We start from the raw sequence: 21,056 nt of genomic DNA on the forward strand, positions 1-21,056 counted from the left end.
TTCTGGTCTTCACAGCTCCCTGTGAGATGGCTGCTTGACTAAAGGGGAGTTAAGTTTGGAGCTGATAAAAGCTTGTAAGAAAGATTCCTGCAAATTAAATGAATGCCTACCACAGTATAAAAACTGTTACTTGTAGGTCTGGGACATAAGGAGAGGTGTAACCCGAGGTATTATTTTCCTAGTAATCTCTAAAAAATACCCTTGCTAGACTGTCTGTGAGAAGCACTTGAATAGCGATGATCATCTTTCTGAGCCACTGTGATGGCTATTACCTTCATTTTTGGCCAACACTGATAATCTGCTCTCTTTATTTCTGTCCTTGTTGGCCCTTATGGCTCCAGCAAGGACAGGTCTCCATGTGCTAAGGCTGGACTAGGCATGTTTGGTTAATGACATCCAAAACCCAGGATGATTGGAAGCAGCAGCAGAACCATCTGGCCTCCCATTTTGTGTCCTAGGATACCTTGAATGCTGCTTGTTTATGTTTGAGGCAATTGAAGTTTTGCTGCCTCTGTTGGTTTAAAGTCTTGAATTGTTTGGAGAGGGGAGAGCAGTGCTCCTCTGTCTATGTTTGGCTGATGACAAGGGATACTCCCACTGTGGGTGCCTATGTTGGTGGGTGCTGCAGAAGACTTGGTAGTGTGCTGAAAAGTGGATATCCAGTGTCTTATGTAAAACAGGCAGTGTAGTTTTCGTGGTTATGCGTGTAACTCTAGGGTCCTGCACTCACAAAAAAAATGCTGTTACAGGGGTACGCTTGATGTAATCAAAGTATAATAGCAGCAGCAACGGTCCAGTTTTTGTCCTGACATTAGAACAAGCATCCTTGCTAGGTGTCTGCTGCTTTCCATGGCTCACCAACTGCAGGGGCTGGATGCAGACCTGCAGATGCAGAGCTGCAGTGTCACCAGTTGCAAGGGTTTGGAATGAATGCAATAGCGAGGCTTTGATTAGTTCAACTTGCAGCTTCTCCCATGACTTAGTCATGAAGTGCAGTCAGAGTTCCACAGAAAGGAGGCAAGTTCAAGAAGCTTTCAAGCAAGAGCTTTCAAGCAGTGAGTCATGTCATTCACGTCCCCTGTCCCCCCCGCCCCGGAAACAAAGTCATGTAAATATCCCATGTGCTGTGGGCAGAGCTCCAGTGAGAACAAACCTCTGTGCTCCAAGGTCGGATTAGGAGTGTGTTCAGATAATGACATCTGAAAACAGGATGGCTGGGAGCTGCAGCAGAGCAACGAGGGGGCTTTGAAAGGGAGTCTAATCCTCTCTGTTAATAAGGAGGCAGCTGCTGCCAATGCATCAGGCTTGGCAAGCGCTGCTTTGCTGCTCCTGGGCTCTCTGACGGGTGGCAGAGAGGTGCAAAGACCCAGCTGCTTTGAGATGGTAGGGGAAGAGCCACACAGGAGGGATTTTCTGCTTTCCTTGGGTAAAACAAGAACTTTGACATTGCTCTTTCCCCCCATCCCCAACAGCACTTTGGCAGGATGGGCATCAGAGCAGTGCTTCATGCTGGGCCAGTGTCTAGGAGCAGTTCATCTGACACTGCAGAGGCTGTGACCGAGGCTGAGAGGGTGGATATGCAGACACCCCGATACCTGCCAGAACCAGTTGCATTTCCAGGGCACTCAAGCCTGGCCTTATCAGGAAGGCAGCTGGGTGTGTGCTGGGCTGTGTGCAGTCTCCCTGCCTCACTGGTGAAAGAACAGCTTTGGGCAGGGTGGAGGGCGTGGGGGTCAACACAGAGGCAGCTCTTGTGCAGAGTTACGTCCTGCTCCATGTACCAATTCCCACAAGGACTGCTAGGATGTGTGCCTGTAAAGGTCTTCCACTGAGGGGCAAGTTGGTACCTGGCAGGTACCACGAGAGCAATTGCTTTAGAGCACATGAAGTGCTGTGAACACTTTTTTTTTTTTTTTTTTCAAAGTCACTTGCTTGCTTCCTTGTAAAATGGCATCTACTGCCCGTCCCCATCTGCCTCGTTCAGAGCAAGGATGCTGGTGATGAAAGCCTGTTCTAGACCCACCTCCGGTGTGGAAGTGCCCAGGCCTGGGATGAGTCTTGGATAGGAGAATGGTGGGGACAAGCTGTATTGAGCTTGCAGTGGTTTTATCTAATCTATTGTTCCTTTACAGTCAGCACTCATGACTGCTGGATCAGTTGTACCGAGGCAGTGTTGCGTCGCACTGTGGCTGTCAGGGCACCCTCTTCCCTGAAAGACTTTCTCATCCCAGATGGCAGTCGCCGTACGTGGGAAGCGCATGGCGTATACAACTTTCTGCAGCAGGAAAAAGCTATGGAGTGGCCAGGTAAGGAATGCTTTCTTTCAGATCTCTGATGCGTGGCATGCAGCTTTATGTTCTGTCAAAGTATATGGCTTCAACATTGCATTTTAGTGGAGATTAGTAGATTTATTAGCCGCCACCCCTTCTATGCAGACAGGATGCTTCATTCATGCTCCTTGTCTCTTTTGTTAGGGTGATAGCCAAACATCTATTGATTTAGTGGACTTTGTCATTGTAAGGTTTCAAGTGGGTTACAGCAAGCACAGTTCCACCATGGATCCCAATCCACCACCCCGAGTTTGCAGGCCAAGGTAGGAAGGGAAAAGTCAAAATGTGAGCAGTCACGTCTCCAATTCCAGGTCCCAGTTTAGCAAATCGTGGAGATGTGAGCATCACTTCTATCAGGGGCACCAATGAGCGCTTCAAATAAATAAAACTACAGGGCTGCTTAAAAAGCTTGAGGCCAGAGTCCGTATAAAGAGAACTTTGGTTCCTATGGCACTTACCACCTTAATACTAGTGCCAGAACAGTGGCTGTTAAAGCAGGTGCAGGGCCAGTACTAGGACTGCAGTGCTTTAAAAGACCTGAACTGCTCCAAGACTTGTTAGCTCTTAAAAAAATAAAACACCTCCTCAATCAAGAAGACAACTTGATCACTTAAAACTTTGGGGTTTTTTTTCCAGTTTTTATTGAGTGAAAATGTCAAACCTTGCATCAGTCATGCAAAAAAAAAAAATCAAATAAATAAAACACATATATTAAATTTCTAATAGCACTAAATTCAAGTGGAAAAATATTCAGTTCTTAATAACGCAGGTGCTGAAGAGACCAGATTCAAGTAAATCAGAGCACACCATCCTGTTTAGGGTGTTTTTTTTTCACTTTCTGCATTTTTGTCTCAAAACCTATATATATATCTATATATCTATATATATGTATATACATATAGATATATACACACACACATATATATGTGCATACATATTATTTTTATATTTATATATATACACATACATATTTATAAAACATTAAAAAGAGCATTGGTGGTTCAAGCATTTATTTCCCCCCCTCCCCCACGGAAAGAAAAAAAAAACAACAACAAAACAAAAAAAATTACACATTTAAAATTCAAAATGAGCTAGCAATGGCTTATAGTCCTAGTGTGCAATATGGATATTACAAAAGGCTAGAATCCTCCCTCTTTGTCTTTTTTTTTTTATTTTTGTTTTTTAAAGTTGGTTTTTTTTTTTTTTTGCTACATTGGAAAATTTTTTTAAAATTTTTTTTTTTCTTTACAAAATTCCTTCCACGCAGACTTTAATCCAGTTGAGTTTGTGGCTAGAATGAACAATCTAGTCAATAGTTTTTATTTCATTTTTTTTGCTCTTCAGCAGTGAATGGTAGCAGAATCAGGAGGGTCCATCTCAAGGTTTATTTTGTTTGGTTTTTATCTTGTTTTGGACAGAACAGTTCCATTTCCTCTATCCTCTTTCCCCCTCCTCATACCGTTAGTTGAATCTCCCTCTCTTTCTCTGGTCATTCTTTTAAGCACATATTTCAATAGTATTGTATTAACAGTCCTATTGATATGATAGCTTGAAGTGAAAAAAACACCTCGCTGCAATAGGGATCTTTGTGCCATTGAGGCCTTTGTTCAGAAAAAGCACTTAAGCACGGGCTTAAACCTGTGCCCGTTCAGAAAGCATCTGCTTAAGAGTTTTGCTGAAGTAAAGCCTTAACATGGCAGAATAAAAAGGTGGGTTTAACTTTCTTGACTTTTTGTTGTTGTTGTTGCGAATAGAGACATAGTAAGAGATTTACAGAAACAAGACTTGGAGAAGGTTGAGTAAGACGCACTCTGGGGGTAGGGCCAGCCTGCTGGGTGGCCCTGTCTGGAAAGGCAGAGTGGCCACTGTCCTGTGAGGGTATCTGACCTTCTGGGGGGGTCAGGCCCTGCTTGGGTGTCGCATTTAGCAGTAGCCTGTTGGGAAAGAAGTCTCATTCCCTGTGCCAGCTCCCGGAGAAGAGGTGAAAAAAGTTTGGGAGAAAGGCTGAGATGTTAGGGAGAAGTAGGGTGCCTTAGGGGGAGAAAATGGTGTGCATAGATAAACACAGGCCCTTCTGGCACGCTTAGCCACACAGAAGGACATGCGAAACAGGGCCCTGTTCCAGCGCAGATCCTTGTGCAGTTGCACTGGCCGCACCTGCCTAAAGCTGCCTCCTGGGATGATGAATTATGTCCAACGCCAACCCAAGTGGGCCAGCGTTAGCAGAGCTACTGGTAGATCTTTTACCCCTTTTCTCCACACACTTCTGCTTTCTCCCACTGTTGTGCAGTGATTCAGTCAGTGGAGTCTGGTGAGATATGAAAGGGGAGAGGTAAAAACACTATGTCAAGGTGCAGGTTCCCAGCTCCTAACAGCAGGGAAATGGCCTGTCTATCCTGAATGGAAACAAGTGGCCCAAGTGAGCCCCGTGCCTTGCCACTGAAACCAGACTCCCCCCTCGCCTTCAGTGTTAACAATGCTCACGGCAGGTTTTGTGTAAACCTTGCAGGATGTTGTATTGAAGGCAGTAGGCTTGATCCTGCTCCCACAAAAGTCACTGATAGACATCATGTTGATTTCAGTGGTACAAAATAAACACATCTGTTTTGCAAGATGTGGCTTGTGTTACATCCAAGGATTCCTCTTGGAGCCCATCACCATACTATCTAAGTAGTTGAATATGGGAAAAATGTACAAGTACAGAACCTGCGGCAAATGCCATTAAAGTAAAATCTTTTTGCCCCATCCCATTTCTAGAAATTCCAGGGCCTCATTCCCTCACTCTGCCCCAGGAACGTGAGCTTCATTATATTCAAGAATTGGGTTGTGCTAGAAAACACACAGTCAAGGGCAGGGGATATACAAAACAAAAACAAACAAACAAACAAAAAACCCCCTATAAAAATAAAAGCCACACAAATAGCTGATAGAGGAAAAGAACTCCAAAGAATTAAATAAACTACAAACTAGTAATAATAATATTTCATTTGTTTTGTTTTCATTTGTTTCATCTCTACAAAATTCAAGTTAGAATTCGGAATCGTGCAGCTCCGGTCAGTGCTAGGAGTGTGAAGTCAGCCTCAAACCGTAGCATTAAGGCCCCCCCCCTCCCCTGCCACCACCCTACAAACAAACACTACATTGAAGGAGGAAAAAAAATAAAAGAAAAACGAAAAAGAGAAAAAAAAAATTGCACACAATTAACGGTATCTAAGGGCTATCCAGAAGGCAGGTGACCCCCTTCATCCCCCTGGCATTGGTGGTTTCTCTTTTGTTCTATATATAGTAATAACCTTTACAGGAAAAATACTGTACAACTTTTTTTTTTTTGCCTTTCGTTTTGAAACATTATCTGAACATTCTGTCCCCACATTTACACAGCTGAGCTGCTTGTTTATAAATCAGACCTGATCTGCACCAGTTCCTTAGGGAAATAATTAAAGAAAAAAAGAGGAACCTAAACTTCTTGAGGCCTTTATCTGTTCAGGGTGAAAACAAATTATGGGGATCCCTTGGAGCTGAAGTGCTCATGGAGTTGGGGGGGGGGGTGCCTGCATGATGTTAGGAAAAAAAAAAATTTTTTTTTTTATAAAAGGGACAAACTTTAGACACAAGGAACCTTTTGCTAGGCTGGTATACTTACAAACTGGCACTGAAATAACTACTATCAGAATTAATTTATATGGCTAGTCCTTCTGGAGCCCAGGTGTATGTAGACAAGCCCTCCCTCTCAGACTCAGGTGAGGCTCTGGGGTCAAACAGCTACTGTCTCACCTGTCAGAGTCCAGGACAGTATCCTGTAGTGTGTGTTCCCAGACTGGGATAGGAAAAGAGAGCAGGGAAGAGCTTGTAACCAGGGGAAAGGCCAAGCTTCTGGAAGTGGCAGGCCTCAACACAGTATAGTTGATTTGCTTATGCAGTGCCCAAGCTATTAGCCCTACTTGTCAAAATTTATCAGCATGGACCCAGAAATGCATTAATTCTTAGCTGGACTACATCCTGGCCTCAGCTAGCATCTCCCCCACCTTTGAGTTCTCTGTGCTGCGTAGGTTGCAGCAGCTTCATGTTTTGTAGCTGCAAAACCCATGACTGGGCCAATAGCTACACAGGTACTGCAGAACAGTGTCGTTCCCCCCTCCCCACCCCAGTGCTGAGCAAAAGAGACCCCCAGTCTGAGCAGGACATCCCACAGTGGGATCCTGCATGTTTGCCTGCCTTCTCCTCCCTCTTCAGTGGTGCCTTCACCCTCTCCCAGATGTCACCAGAGCTCTACATCAGTCCATGCAGAAAGACAGACTTGCCCATCCCCAGTGAAAGGCTGGGGACAAGGGCTTGGGGACATACCTGTCATTGTACAACTGCTTGGGTCAGAGAGCAAGTAAGTATTTTCAAGGCTGCTTTAATGGCTAGGACGCTCTTCTATGAGCACGGTGCTCCTTGTGCTGCACCGCGGGACAGAGTGTCAGCTCACAACCTCCTGAGATGGGGATACTGAAGCACCACAAAAATGCCTCACCCTCAACAGAGAGGAAGCACCTGGGGGTTGGGATGAGATGGAACTGGATGGGTGATTAACCCCAGTCCTCCAGTGTGACAGACCCTTTAACTGCCTGCTGTGTTCTTCCCGAGTTACTTCAGCTAAAACCCTACAGGCAGAACAGCAGGGATGAGGAGAGGTGTCCTACAGAGAAAGTGTAGACTGAGAAAGTTTCACAATATAAATAGCATTCAAAATTATTACCATTAATAGTAAAAAGGATCTGGAAGAACAGAGGAGTGTCCCATTCCCCCCCCTGCTCATTCATTAATGCGTCCTCATTTATGTGACAATAAATACCCACTCCCACCCTTGCTGTCTGATGCCATTCATGTAATGCTGGAGAAAGAAGGGGGGAGGGGTGGAGAGAGAGAGAGCACGCATCCCTCACCCCCTCCTTCCCACTGGCAAAAAGCTGAGCTAGTTGTCTTTGTGACACCAATTCCTTGAATTTTATATATGTGTGTGTGTGTGTACATTTATAGAGAGAGACACACACACAAATATATATTTCTAAAATTCATTACCTGTTGTTCCCACCCACCCCCCTCCAAGAAGTGGAGATTATTATTAATATCGTACAACTGAAAATATGGAAAAATAAAACCCAGAAAGAAAAATGGGGGGATAGAGCCCCACCCATAACAAAAGGGTCCCCAGATGGGCACAGGCCCCACGCACCATGCAGGGAGCAAGAGAAAGCAGCTGGTACCCTCAAGGTTCATGTCCATATAAAAGGGTGTTTTTTGCTGCATCCTGCCCCCATGGTCTGTGATCTGCAGAATGAAGTGATGCAGCACCAGTCCTGCTGCGAACCTGTCTCTCTTATGGGGCCTGTGGAGGAGCATGGGTTTCCTTCCTTCCTCTCTCTCTCTCTCTCTCTCTCTCATGTGTGTGGCACGGAGTTTGTTTTTCACTTGCCATCCCAATCTTTGTTCTTGCCTCATATGGGGTCCTCTTAGTAATTCTGTGTTAAGAGCAAAACCAAACCACTGCTGCTGTTGCCTCTAAGATTAAGGAGAAGCTGCTGGAGCAACAGTAGAGGCTGGGGCAGCAGCTGGAGCAGGAGTTGGGGCTGGACTAAGGGCTGGCTCGCCCTGTGGCCTGGAAGCATCGCCATGGTCTGTGGAAGAAGCAGCCTCCTCTGGTTCTCCATCTTCTTTAGTGGCCAGGCCCTCAGGGTCAGGCAGCGATTCTTCAGAATCCGTGTTCAAGTCTTCCTCTTCATCATCCTCCTCATCGTCATCATCATCATCCTCTTCTTCGTCATCCTCTTCTTCTTCATTCATCTCTTCCTCATCATCCTCTTCATCCTCTTGGGAAGAGTCATCCTCGTCCTCCACATCACCAGAGCCAGATGCCACCGCCCCCCTCTCCTGAGGTGCGGTCCCAGCTCTGCTCGGTGACGGACCTTCAGTGACTTCTGACTGCTTCTTGCTGAGGTCCAGGGAATCATTGAGGCCTACACCAGCCGCATTCTGCAGGAAGAAGAGGGAGCTGTTGTTGTCAGTGCTGAGGTTGAGGGAACTGTCCAGGTTGATGGAAGAGTTCTGGATGTCATACTCGAGAGTGGAGTGGGCAAGGCCCTCGGGGCCAGGAGAGATGGCAGGAAGCTCCCCTCGCTCCTGCTTCTCGTGTTTGCGCTTGTGCGAGTCCATCTGTGACATGCCCACCACTGTGTGTTTACAGCCAGGGTAGGTGCAATGGAAGTGGGAGCACTTGAGTTTGTACTTGCAGTCAGGCACCTCGCAGTCCACGCTTGAGCTGAACTGGCAGAAGCCAGCAGCACTGATGACGTCCTGCTTGCCGTGGTGCTTACGGTGGGCTGTCACCTTAGTGCTGTCAGTGCAGCGGAAGCCACAACGCAGACAGTGGAAGTGTGTGCTATTGCCAGAGAACTGACAGTCTGGGAAGTTGCAACTCAGTGAAGACTTGAAGCGTTTGAAATCATCCAATACCAGGTTGTCAACACGATCATGATGCTGGGCGTGCTTATACATGTGGGTACGGCCACAGAACTTGTAGCCACAATTCTCCCGCGTGCAGTGGTAGTGGGTAACCTTGAGAGAGAATTGGCAGCTGGAGTCCTTGCAGTCCTCGTAGAGGTCATAGCGCCGAAATCCCTCCAGCATCATCCCTTCATCCAGCATCTTGCGTGAGGATGCGGTCTTGCGGCGCTTGCCAAACGGGGACATGTCCTCAATAATCCAGAAACGCTTTTTGGCCCCTGAGGCAGTTGGCATAGTAATGGTATTCCCTGAGGAGAAAAAGCAAAGAGTGGTATCGCTGACAGCCAGGTCTCTCTTCATCTCCTAACAATCCTGGCAAGCTCTGTATTTGCCAAGACACAATGCTGCAACTGTTCCCACCCAGCAGCTTATCCCTCAAGCTCTAAGTAAGCCTGAACTCTGGGATCGTGGGCTGGCTGATGCCTGCTAGACATCACTTCCTCGATTTTCAGCATATCCTACCTTGCCTCTAATTGCTGCTCTGGTATACTTGATACTGTCCAAATGCTAACTGTTGCTTCTCTGTTTTGCTACTCTCACCATTTCTCCTGCTGCTTAGCTAATCTCTAGTCCTGTTGTCCTCAAATCAGACTTTAATACCAAGCTGGCTTGTTGCAATCCAAGGACTGAAGTGTGTTACTGTAGTTCACTGGGGTTGAAGTGGTATAAGAGTTTAAGCATGCTAAAAACTGGTATGTGTGTACTGTTTACCCCTGTCCAGGCTCTTGTAATACAGTACAATTGCCAAAGACAGGCAGGAAGTGAAGGAAGATCCCATGCGTGATTAAAACTGCAAGGGGGGGAATTTATAGAAACAGGATGGACTTTGGCCAGGAGACTGCAACATCCCTCACTGTAATGAGCCTACATATTACGATGAGTGCACTTAGAAAGACAGATGGACAGATGTTCAATGGGGCTAATTCTCATCATCACTAGCCAGTGGACTCAGAGAAAATACCAGTTCTACAGCTTTCCCTTGGGTCTCAAAAATCACATGATGCCCCTAGTAAATAAAGAGCCCTCATCTATCTTCCACTTTCCTTCACAGGGCCAGCATAACTGGCTAGTGCTCACATCCCCTAGGATCAAGCTGACATCAAGGACTCGACCTCATTATATCTATTAACTTTTTTTTTCTTCTCTACTTGCCATTTCCAGAATCAAACCACAATCTCCAGTATCAACATGCAACACAGACAAGGTTGGAGGCAAGAATTTCTCACCAGGTGCAGAACTGTGAGTGTAATTGGAAATTATAGCTTGCAACTAAAACATACCTTTTTTTTTTTTTTTTGCCTCTCTTCATGCTGAAACTGCCATCCTCTTAAAAAGAGGCATGATTTGTGACATGCAGTGCCTGGGGCCTGAGAATCCAGAGCAGCTTGCATCCTTGTCTAGGAGACTGAAGAAACAGTCATCTATTTGACTGTTGTAGAATTATTTTTTTTTCTGGCTGATAAGCAGGTATTAAAAGTGATGAATGCTGTTTTTGCCATATCTGGCCCTTCCAGTGACAACCCTTTAAGAGAAGGTGGCGATCATTGAAGGAAGCCTCCAAAAGTTTAACTGGCACTGTATTGAAAGGTACAAGTCAATGGGAATGGTAGCAGCAACCTCATCTCCTGCATCGTTCACATGGCCAGGCTATACAGATTGCAGCATAAGCAAAGAACAAAAGACGTTTCCACATCCATTCATTACTTGGTACTTTTGCTCAGACTGCAAATAAGGACGCCAGCTTGGGGCATCCATGGTGAGACCATCTTAGTGACATGTAGCTGGTGGAAACTGCACGTTAAGGCTAATTTAACCAGCTACCAGTGAAAGAATAACTTTCTGTCACTGTAGATTTTAAATTAGCAAGCTCTTAGCTATAAAACCTGTGACCAATTAACTCTCTTCTCCCCCCCCAAACATCTGGTATTGTAAAATCTAGTTCTCTGCTTCCAGGCAACTAGTGTAAGTGCATCGTTGCCTGGACAAATCGCTGCTATCCAGATCAACTCCTTCTTTTAAAAAAAATTACAGCCAAACCATCAAGTCTTTTATCATTAGTATGAATGCTCATCTCATCTGCCTTCAGACAGGAACATGGGATAAGCCATCTTAAGGGAAAGACTCTGGATGGGAAATAAGTAGAATTTAAATTTTACCTCTTTTAAACTCAATGTATCTGTCGAGCTTTTACAACAGTTCAAACAGATGTGCTTAAAACCTTAGTTAAACCAATTCTGTTTTCTCATACAGGCAAAGTTTCAGAGCAAGGGCATGAAAAAGAGAGATGATACCTGGTACACTCTCTTCCTTTAGCCACTAGACAACATCCAGTCCCTAGCACCCAGCTGAAGATTAAAAGCCTCAACAGATGTAATCCCAAGCAAATCTCAATGGTAAGTGCATGCCATAAAGCTTGTCTTCTTTTCAACTACCAATAATGTAAACAGTCAGGAAACTACACAAAGGTAAAAAGAAACTAAACTTAAAAATATATAATTAGAGGAAAGCACAGCACAAGGTTAAGATGTTTCTGGTTGCATGCAACTCAGTTTAAAAGAAAAAAAAGGCAAAAATACAGTTTCTTGTGAATTTTGTTCATTGGAACGCACTCCTCTGGACAGGGCAAGGATCCTTCTCCTGCCAGGTCCCATGAGAAAAACCTGTGAACTTCCAAGTGGAGTTGGTTCTCTAGCCATACTCCCAACCATTTACCTTGGACTTGTGCATTACTAAAACTGGCAGGAAGAATAACTGGGACATTTGTAGGCTGCCAGAATCCTCTTCATTGTGAACTTTAAGCACAAATATGCCCTTAATTAACTAGAAAAGAGCTGGGAGTTGGGAAAAGAAGCCAAAACTGAGACACACCCTAAAAACCATTCCCAGCTGGAATGAGAATCCCCAGCCTGAGACATCTCTGATCTTAGTCACACATGGGAAACGTGGCAGCTTAAAACTAAAAATCTAGATGTATTTTCTGCAGCTGTTAAGAGCAGATATAAATAACAGTGAGTGTGAGAAACAGCCTGAGCTGTCTGATGATGTCATCATAGTGACACTGACTGCACTTCACTGTTACTTATGCTGGGGAAAGGAACTCTGAATTTTATGGCTTCAGATATGAATAGGAAGGAGTGAAGCTTACAAGATCAACAAAAATATGGGAACTGGGTACATTGTCAGACATTTACCTGCTGAGATGTGTACAGCAGACTATGGTAGGCACTGGGTTGGGTGGCCTGGAAGATCTAAACAAGAATTCCAAGTCCCATATATGCTACATGAGCAAAAGTTTGCTTTGTGGCCACCTTGCTGTTATCAAGAGGCTGAAAGTGCATTTTAACTATGGATTTTGTTAGATTTTTCTCATAGTTTGGAATTGGTGGAAATTGCTCTCAGGTATCCAAATGTCTCTCAATGATTTGCTGTGGTTTTGGTTACCCTTCTTAGCTGTGCTTACTGTGTCAGCAGACAAAAGGAGTGGGCCCTTGGCTAAAAGTTAAATAAGACACAGTGTGACGTATGCTTTTTTACTGACCCAAAGGTGCAGAGAAAAAAATGTGGGCAGGGTGAGTGGGGAAGGAGATGGGCACAGGACACTAAGAGAAAAAGCAAAGAAGTGTTACCTGCTGCATCCTGAACTAAGGGAACGTCACTTTTTACTGGAGTTGGAGTGGCAATGATGGGCGAAAACCCAGTGGTGCTGGCGGCAGGCATGACAATGCCTCTGCTGGATCCAAGAGTGGCACTGAGCAGAGAGTATGAGAGACAAGATGGAGAGAAAAGATAGGGGAGGGTGGGAAGGGGAGACCTAAGCAGGGCTTGTGAGAAAGATGGAGGCAGAGATGGTGGTTGAGGTTGTGGTGCATTGTGGGTAGCATCATCGGCAGCAGCAGTAGCAGTAGAAGGAACCAGGCAGCCTGGAGAATGTGGAGAGAAAAAAAGCAGAAAAAAAGGAAAAAAACAAAACAAAACAACAAAACCAAAGCAAAACAAACAAAATTAAAAAAAAAAAAAAAAGAACTGAAATGAGAACCCAAGAGCAGAAGCAATATGATGAAAATGGAAAATACATTCACAAATGTATGAAATAGAACTGTAACAGAGAAGAAACAGAAGGTGAGGAACTGACAGCATCAGGAAGAGGAAGGGTTGTCTCTGCAGAAGGTAAGGTGGCTTTAGTGGCATGGGGGAAGAGCCACAGGCTTTCACACGGAATTCCTGTTTGGTCCTTGTTCATCTATATGGTGCCAGCTTGTACCAACTACTAGCTGTAAGGGTGGTCTTACACTTTGGGAAGGTGGAGAGGTGGAGTTGCTCGCTACCTGGATAGCAGTGGGGGACCACTTCCTAGGAAGTGTGACTTGGGCCAGACAGCTTAATGACAAAGGAGAGAGAGAGTGCCAGGAACCACTGTCCCACCAGAACTCTTTGGAGGAGCTTTAATGTCATGGGGCAACCACTGTCTTGACCCAGCAGCTTTCATACAACATATGGTTAGATGTGCTATATGATAACCTTCATATAACTGGCGTGGGAAAGAAAAGTAGGAAAATGGGTATGAAATTAAAGCAAATTCAATGAGGCACCCTATCTAGAATGTAACACTTAACCGTGGGAAGGACAGCTAAGAGATCCTTGGATCACCACTAATGATAACAGAATTCATAAAAGATATCTGACTACTGAAAAGATAACCCTGTAATACAGGGCAGTGGGAGATGGCTACACATTATCCTGGCAAACAGGAAACAATGGCAGAAACTTACTTCCAAAAAGAGGGGATGATGGAGGTTTCCTCTGTGCAACACTGCACAAATTGGAACAAGAGTTTCTGCATGAGGAAGGGAGCTCAGTGAGCTGCTTTTATATGTTGCTTTCTGAAGATGCGGTAGGTTTTTTTCCCCTGTGTATATAGTATTTGCTATTGTACAGTCTTTCTGTACCTCAACAGTATAGGAAAGTGCCTGACTTCAGATGCTGCACAAGGAAATACAAAAAGATATTGGGGAAATGCCAAGTACTGAAGAGGCTCACAACTTTCTTTTTTTCCCCTTTTTTTTTTTTTTAAATCAGTTATTAAAATAGATCCAACTTCAAGACACAGAATAAAAACCTCTCTTCAGGGGAGAAAAAAAGATACGCTGTTAGTTCATGGATGCTTGAGGTGTACATTTTGATGGATCTCCTCTCAAATGATGGAGGGAGCTAGGTTAGTACAAGGCACTATTGTGAAGCTGGTACAGTTTATATTTTAAGGTGCGATTGTCCTTTGGGCTCTCTTCATGAGTTTATCTCCCAAGAGAGCAGGCAACTGATGATCCATTTCACCCCACAACCCCCTGCTTCTCTCTTACCTGCTGATGTACTTTCATTGCCCACTGGAGTGCTGGAGCAGCTGCGGTCCATATTGGAAGATTCAGAGGAGATACCCCCAGGGCTACAGCCAGTGTAATCCATGTACTCATCTGTTTCAGTGTCCATCATGCTTGGGGGTCCCTGAAAGGAAGCTGGGGTTCCTGATGAGGCTGGGCTGGGTGCCATGCTGCCAACCTGGGGCAGATTTTCATTTCTTGGAGTGTGGCCAATAACCTGCAGCAAGAAAACAGGACGGGGACTTTCACACCAAAAGCAAGATGCCAAGACCAAAACCATCTGTCTGCACGTTTATTTCTCTCTGTCACAGTTCATGAGGGATAGCTGGAACATGCTCGTGAGTGGAACCCATGGCACCGTGGCTAGGAGCGTGAATCCTCCTTCACTGGGAGCTCAGAGCATTAAACTTGGCACATGTATCCTGGTATGTGAATTGTGACGCGCTCAGAGGCTGGGAGTGTTAATCTTGGCACCAGTATCCTGGTGTGTGGATCCTGATGCATTCAAAAACAGGAGGTGTTAATCTTGGCATTACTACCTTACTGTGTAGGTCCTGCTGCATTCAGAGACTGGAAATACGACTACTGACGTGACTGTCCTAGTGCCTGCATGCTGAGACATTGCAACAGGGGAACACAGACTGAAACCAGTGACGTATGTGTATGCTGTGTTCACATGAAGCTGTTGTGGCCTGACATGGCATGGTCTTCTCTGGATAGTTACATGGGTAGGTACCAAGTAGCAATGTATATCCAAACATACCACTAAAGCATAGGAAAAACTGGAGGTAGTACATTTAAATGTGGAAAGGCAGTGGCAGTACAGCAATCTGATTAGCTTTGCCACATGCCCTGATTTGTGGTTTCATCCTTGTTTTGTTGTTTGCTGGACTGCTCCATGGGCTAAGCACAGCAACAGAGTAAGACTAGCACTGTATGCTCCCAGGATTGCTCAGGCCATGATTACTACTTCTCCACTGCTGAACTGACACAGAATTGCCAGTGAAAGGAGATGGAGGTCAAAACTAGCACTTTCTGCCCAGCATGTACTAGAATTCTTCGGTCTAGACTCAGCATGTACTAGAAGAGTAGTGAAGACAAATCTATTTGTTAAATATCTCCTAAGTTTGATTCTTGTACCTAAGCTTAAGAACAAAAGCTGCCACAACAGTAACACCACTTCCTTGGCATCTGTGAACTCTTGTGGAATGAAAGGGGGTTCCCATCTTGCTTCTACAGATGCCCCCTTTTGTGTTTCATATACTAGAAGATGTCCTTAGGGTCAGATCAGTCACAGGCATTTAAGTAAAGCTAGCTTGTTTCATCTCCCAAGTCAATGGAAGTTAAAGCAACTAAGCAATAAGAGCAAGCAGGAGGTTGCAGGACTGCTGCCATTCTGAGCAGCAGCTCAGTGCTGCAGTTGAAACTCTTCGATTTATTCATGAAACAGACAAACCTAATCTGCCAGTTGCTCTCAGTTACATGTTAGAAAAGAAGGCACTGCATTGCTCTGCTACTTCCTGAGAGAGGACAAGGAGTGCCCCAAACTAACTCCCCATCGATAAGGGAAGAGAAATTTTGAGACTGGTATTTCTCCCATCCTAAGTGGAAGCAGCAAATAATTCTTTATGTGCAACAGGAAATGTTTGCTTTAACCAGCACATTCAATTCTTCCACATCCTAAGCACTTTAATTTTAATAAGCCAATTGGTTTATATTGAAATAGCAGGGAAGGAGTGCAAGTTGTAAATATGAGTATAAAATACTAAGTGTTAGCCTTCTCCATTTTTTTTTCTCCATAATTCGCAAGGAAAAGCTGTTTACACTAAGTAATGCTTTGATGTCTATGTTTCATCATCTTTCCTCGTATTATAGAAGCCCAACCAGGTAAAGCTACCTAGGGTGAACTCTCATATCCCGGTTGCATCCCCCAATGCAGACATATATCCTTAAGAGTTTGGGTACAAGCGTCTTGGTGCTAAAGCAGTTCTGCAGCAAGCAACCAAAAGGACCAACACTACATGCAGATCTACAACTTAACCAGTGAGTCACCTGAGTAGGAACACGATCAAAGTTCTTTCCCAGCATCCTTCTCATGTGCTTTCTGGCGTGGGATGTCATTTGGTGCTTGAGCAGGAAGGAGAACTGGCAGCCCTCTCGAATGCAGTGGAAGTGGCTGTTCACCTGGTTGTATTTGCAACCTACAGACACAAAACCATTGTATGTAGTACGTGAAAGGCACCAAGAGGGAAAGGGACTGTACGGAACATGATCTGGAGATGGGACAAGGCTGCTGCTACATGGATTTCTGGTGGATTGAAGATTATCAGTGGTCATGGGTTCTTCAGGAACAGTCCTGAATGAAAAACACCATCTTTTGCCTGCTGAGCAACTGCAAGAGAGGATTACAGTGTACATAGATTTAAGAAGTGAGCCTGAGCTGCAGACTAGTCCCAACCCTTCTCATTTTGTTATAAAGAAAGGAACATTACCATTACATCTAGTAGTGCCTAATGCTCTCCAGTCTTAGCTAGTGCCTTTTCCTTTACAAAGAGAACAAAACCAAGACATGTAACTGTATCATAGAAGTTACAATCAAAAATACACACTCATAATTAGATTAGAAATGAAAAGTTGTTCTTTTTTTTTTCCTTTAACTGTTCTCTCAGAAAAGCAGTCTCTTAAAAGCTCTAGCTCTGGACAATGTATGCTCTCTGGTCAGATAGAAATGAGCCAGGAAGTGTTTATTGCCACTCCAAATTTGTTGTGTAATAGAGGCAGCTACTAAACAACAAGCAATTTATATGGGTTCTGGCATACAGCACTTGACACTTTTTGCTCCTTGTGGATAGTGCCATGCATGCCAGGAGTTTGTGTATCTCATTAACAGACAATCCTAAACAAACAGCTACGTTCTATAGCTGATAAATAATGGCTTGTTAAAGTTAAAACACAGCTATATCAATAATCAGGTTCTGTCTGTTCACCATCATCCCTTGGCCATACCCTTATATACATAGAGGTACAGATCTACAGAGAGGCTCAGTTTTACTCATCTATCATCTATCTATACCCATCCACCTTTACTTACATATGTACGTACTTTTCATCTCTCTCTCTTCCTCCACACCTATACACACGTATATATTTATACATGTACAAACATACATATTAAAAAAAATAAATATCTATTGTGTGTGTTCAGAAACATTCACAGCCCTTAAAGCAGGCCAGTGCTTTCTGCACCTGCTATATAGACATACACAATGTAAAAAGCATACAGATGTAGAGAGAAGTAGACATGCATTTACATGTTGGTATACCCATACACACCTACGCAAACACATCCAGCTACACCATGCCATCATGCTGCCTGTATCTACATAGGCAAATGCAGAGTGCTAACTAAACATATGTTTATTGCATGGCAAGCCCAACCTATAGGCATATGTACATACTGCTGGATGCATGTACCCCATCACTCCCAAAAATAAACACTGCTGACACATGCACAGCCTGTAGATGCCTCGCTGCCAAACAGCTCCTGAATTACCCACAGCCCATCTTTAGCTCACAGATAGCGTTTTATGTGCATGTCAAGTTTATGTTTGTTTAGGTATTGCACTCCCCCACAGCCCCACCTCATTTGCCCTCCCCATCACGTTGTGCTGTTCTTTGGGATGGAGAACAAACAGTGCTGGCAGGACTGAAACAGTATCAGCAAAGGGCAGGTGGAGGCTCGCCTGTTGCTAGGGCATCATGTAGGCTGGGTGTCATGTATCATTGTCCTGCTTTGTCTGGCTCCTGCTATCACCTGAAACACCTAAAGTTGAGTAAATAACAGCAACTGCTGAATCTCCTGACATGTGTAAATGAGATCTTGGTAAGTACTGGCTGTGGCATGTTGACACTCATTACCCTGGTTACCACAAACAAGCTACCATTTGCGTATAAATTCTTGATGTATTCAAAGCTGAAAAGTTTGGTTCTGGTTAGTGGGGCTGTTTCCCTGCAGTGTGAGAGAACAGCACCTGGAAGTGTTATTCTAAACCCTGTTTTTGTTTCAGCCTTTGTTCCAACCAGGAGTGATAGGGAAGACTGGGTCCGTGATACTGTTAGGCCAAAACACAACTAGAAGGTTTAAGTGACTCCCAGGCAGTTCAGGCTAGAGCTCTGCTGGAGCGATCTTTAGGGATTCCCCCCGGTTCAGAGCCCTCGATTTCAGCTCTAGATATCTCCCTGGGAATGCATTCTACTGTCTGTTGTTGTGCGTTTGTTTTACCAGCTTTACACTGGAGGCACTTCTTATATTTAATAACTACTGCAGTGCTGCTAATAGTTTTGGCAAGTGGGCAAGCCACAGTCTGAGGCTGTGCCACATCTCAGGTGTTTCCTTAGGCTGTATACAGCGCTGTATTCCCTGCTGCTCACGAGTGGCTGTGGAGAATGGTTTTGGAAGAGAAGGGAGTAGTTTACTGAATGCTCTTCTCCATAACTCTATCTCCAGTTATTAGCCCTTTGGCTTTCAATATGCCGCACTGGCAATGGCTAAAGACATTCATACAAGGCACTCCTCAGAACAGGCATTTCCCCTATGCTTTTTTTTACTCCTAAGAGCACCCTTAAACTCCACCCAACACAAGCAGTAGGCCCAAAAGACTACAAAGTACACACACCCCCCAAAACAAAAACCCTAAACACAAAAAAGGCCTTGACAATTAGATAAAAAGGAGAAACAAAGGGGGAGCTGTATCTCCAAATACATATATATATATATCTGTGTGCATGTGTATATATATATAAAATCCTCTATATTACAGTTTCTATCCATTTAACTTGGGTCTGTTTGGGAAAACATGCTTCAGCTCAAGCAGATCAGGAACCGCTTTCTGTTTTGTTCCGTTTCTTGTTTAGTGATTTAATGACCAAATACATCTTAAGCATAACTCACAGGCTCTAACTCATGGCATTCTTAGCCTGGACATGGGACAGACCACATGAGAAAGGTGACAAGGGAAGGAGAAGAAAACTCACCTAGTCTGCCACACTCTTCTCGCTTGGTAAAATACTTGAAGCCATTGGCTGCCCTTCTCTCTGCCTTCTCATGTTTTTTCACATGCCAGGGCAGCTTGGTGGTGATGTTAGTCACAAAGTAGCAGCCAGGACGAAGACAGTGGTAATGCCCTCGCATCCTGAATTCACAGTGCTGGAGAGGAGCAAACAGGCAGGTTGCTTTAAGCGTATCTAAAACAAATGCACCCTTATGTGCCCGCTACTAATGCTGTCCCTCTGAGACATGAGAGAGGCCTGACCTGATACTCCAGATCACATCCATTTTATCTTCCACAAGCTGAAATGCAACCTTGTTCCCTGTTGTGTATTTTATATTGCTGTCATGGATTCTATATTGCACTATTCTACGTTGAAATAGCCCAAACCTAACTAACTCGTGGCTTTCCCTGGTATTCTTCACAGATTTTTATTTTATTTTGTCTTGTGTCTCTTACATCATTCTAGTTGCCTTGTCCACTTCACCCAAGTCAAAGAAACATAAAAGCACTGCGATTTTCAGTTTGATGGAAACCGAACATTTTGCTAGACCATGTAATTAAGACCCTTCCAGGGTTCTGTAGTTAGACCAGGAATGAAACACTCAGCCTCTCTTCCACTTGCTCTTTCTCATTCTTCTTGTCCTGTGCACATACTCTGGCTAGAACACTGCTTTTGAATTGCTCTTACCTGATTCGGACAGAGACACTGCAGCGAATAGTAAGCGAACTGATCTCGCACATTCACCAAATTATTGTTGGGGTTGATGTGGTCCAGGCAGTGGGATTCTGCTTTGCCAGAGGTTTTGCACACATACTTGCAGTTCCCAAAGAGACAGTGGAAGTGGAATTTGTTGGCGTACTTGCAGTCCGTTGCCAGGCAGGGATCACTGGAATACATCCAAAACCCAATCATCACCTTCGCTCATCTCACACATTTGTTTCTTTGCCAAAATTTAATTCAAGGGGAGCCCAGCTGAAGCCTCTGTTCCAAACATGGCCTACAGATTTCCCATAGCCACCTTCCTCTTTACTAAAATTGATGCTGGCAACACTACTGCAATTCCACTGAGCTAATGCAATTTCTTGATTAAGATTATTAAAATACAGCAATGCATGGTGGGTTCTGTAGTCTTTGAGGGCCACACTTCCACTTTAAAGCTCTCTCGAGATCTGGATAGAAACTGTTTCTCCCCTTCTGCCTGTACTTACCTCAATGGATTCAGACCGTTTCTCCCATCTCAATTTTGTGTAACTGAAATGAAACTCTTGGGCATGCACACTGCAAGATGCCAGGGCTTCCCCTGATTAGACAAAATCAGCAGTGGCCTATTTAATCAGCTAAATGGTTTTGGTACCTTACTCCCCCCACCCATTTAATGGATTTCTGGCTGCACGGCTGCACAAACAGAGGTCAGATCGGAGGTAGCTGAACATCGATCTCTTGGATCCCCAGCACTGTACCCAATGATACCTACTCAGATACGTGAAACAGAATTAATACACTTCTTTGAAAGCAGACAAATGACTGTCAATACACAACCCAGAGACTAATATTCCACCAGCCTGAATAACTAAGCTGTAATGCCTAACCTGGTCCTGGACTCCTGTGTCCTGTAAACCACGTAACTTCTGTGCCTTTTTCTGTCTGTGTAACAGAAATAACACCAACATCACAGCAACAGTGTAAAACTTCTTTAATGTTTTAGAAGTTCAGCAAGGTAGGTTACCTTCTGCCAGAGTCCCTTGTGAATTAC

General features: G+C 44.4%; 1 protein-coding gene and 1 long non-coding RNA gene across 14 annotated transcripts in view; one reads left to right on the forward strand and one right to left on the reverse strand.

The window, feature by feature from the left end:
• The first annotated feature begins 1,084 nt into the window (after positions 1-1,084).
• LOC128143814 (uncharacterized) overlaps positions 1,085-21,056 on the forward strand; it is a 30,180-nt gene continuing 10,208 nt past the window's right edge. For both annotated transcript variants that reach the window (XR_008235881.1, XR_008235880.1), the window contains exons 1-5: positions 1,085-2,306; positions 10,038-10,115; positions 11,127-11,269; positions 14,563-14,676; positions 14,803-14,979. This is a non-coding gene — a long non-coding RNA (uncharacterized LOC128143814). The remainder of the gene's footprint in view (positions 2,307-10,037; positions 10,116-11,126; positions 11,270-14,562; positions 14,677-14,802; positions 14,980-21,056) is intronic.
• CASZ1 (castor zinc finger 1) overlaps positions 3,518-21,056 on the reverse strand; it is a 212,273-nt gene continuing 194,734 nt past the window's right edge. For 10 of the 12 annotated variants that reach the window (XM_052791544.1, XM_052791540.1, XM_052791543.1 and 7 more), the window contains 6 exons: positions 19,991-20,189; positions 19,286-19,457; positions 16,304-16,452; positions 14,234-14,468; positions 12,503-12,796; positions 3,518-9,124 (listed from right to left, as the gene is read on the reverse strand). In XM_052791544.1, the coding sequence (XP_052647504.1) occupies positions 7,881-9,124; positions 12,503-12,796; positions 14,234-14,468; positions 16,304-16,452; positions 19,286-19,457; positions 19,991-20,189 (2,293 nt within the window). In that variant the 3' untranslated portion in view covers positions 3,518-7,880. The remainder of the gene's footprint in view (positions 9,125-12,502; positions 12,797-14,233; positions 14,469-16,303; positions 16,453-19,285; positions 19,458-19,990; positions 20,190-21,056) is intronic. The other 2 variants (XM_052791547.1, XM_052791546.1) reach the window with 1 other exon arrangement.

This window comes from Harpia harpyja, chromosome 7 (assembly GCF_026419915.1).
Source record: "Harpia harpyja isolate bHarHar1 chromosome 7, bHarHar1 primary haplotype, whole genome shotgun sequence".
Classification (NCBI taxonomy): Eukaryota; Metazoa; Chordata; class Aves; order Accipitriformes; family Accipitridae; genus Harpia; species Harpia harpyja.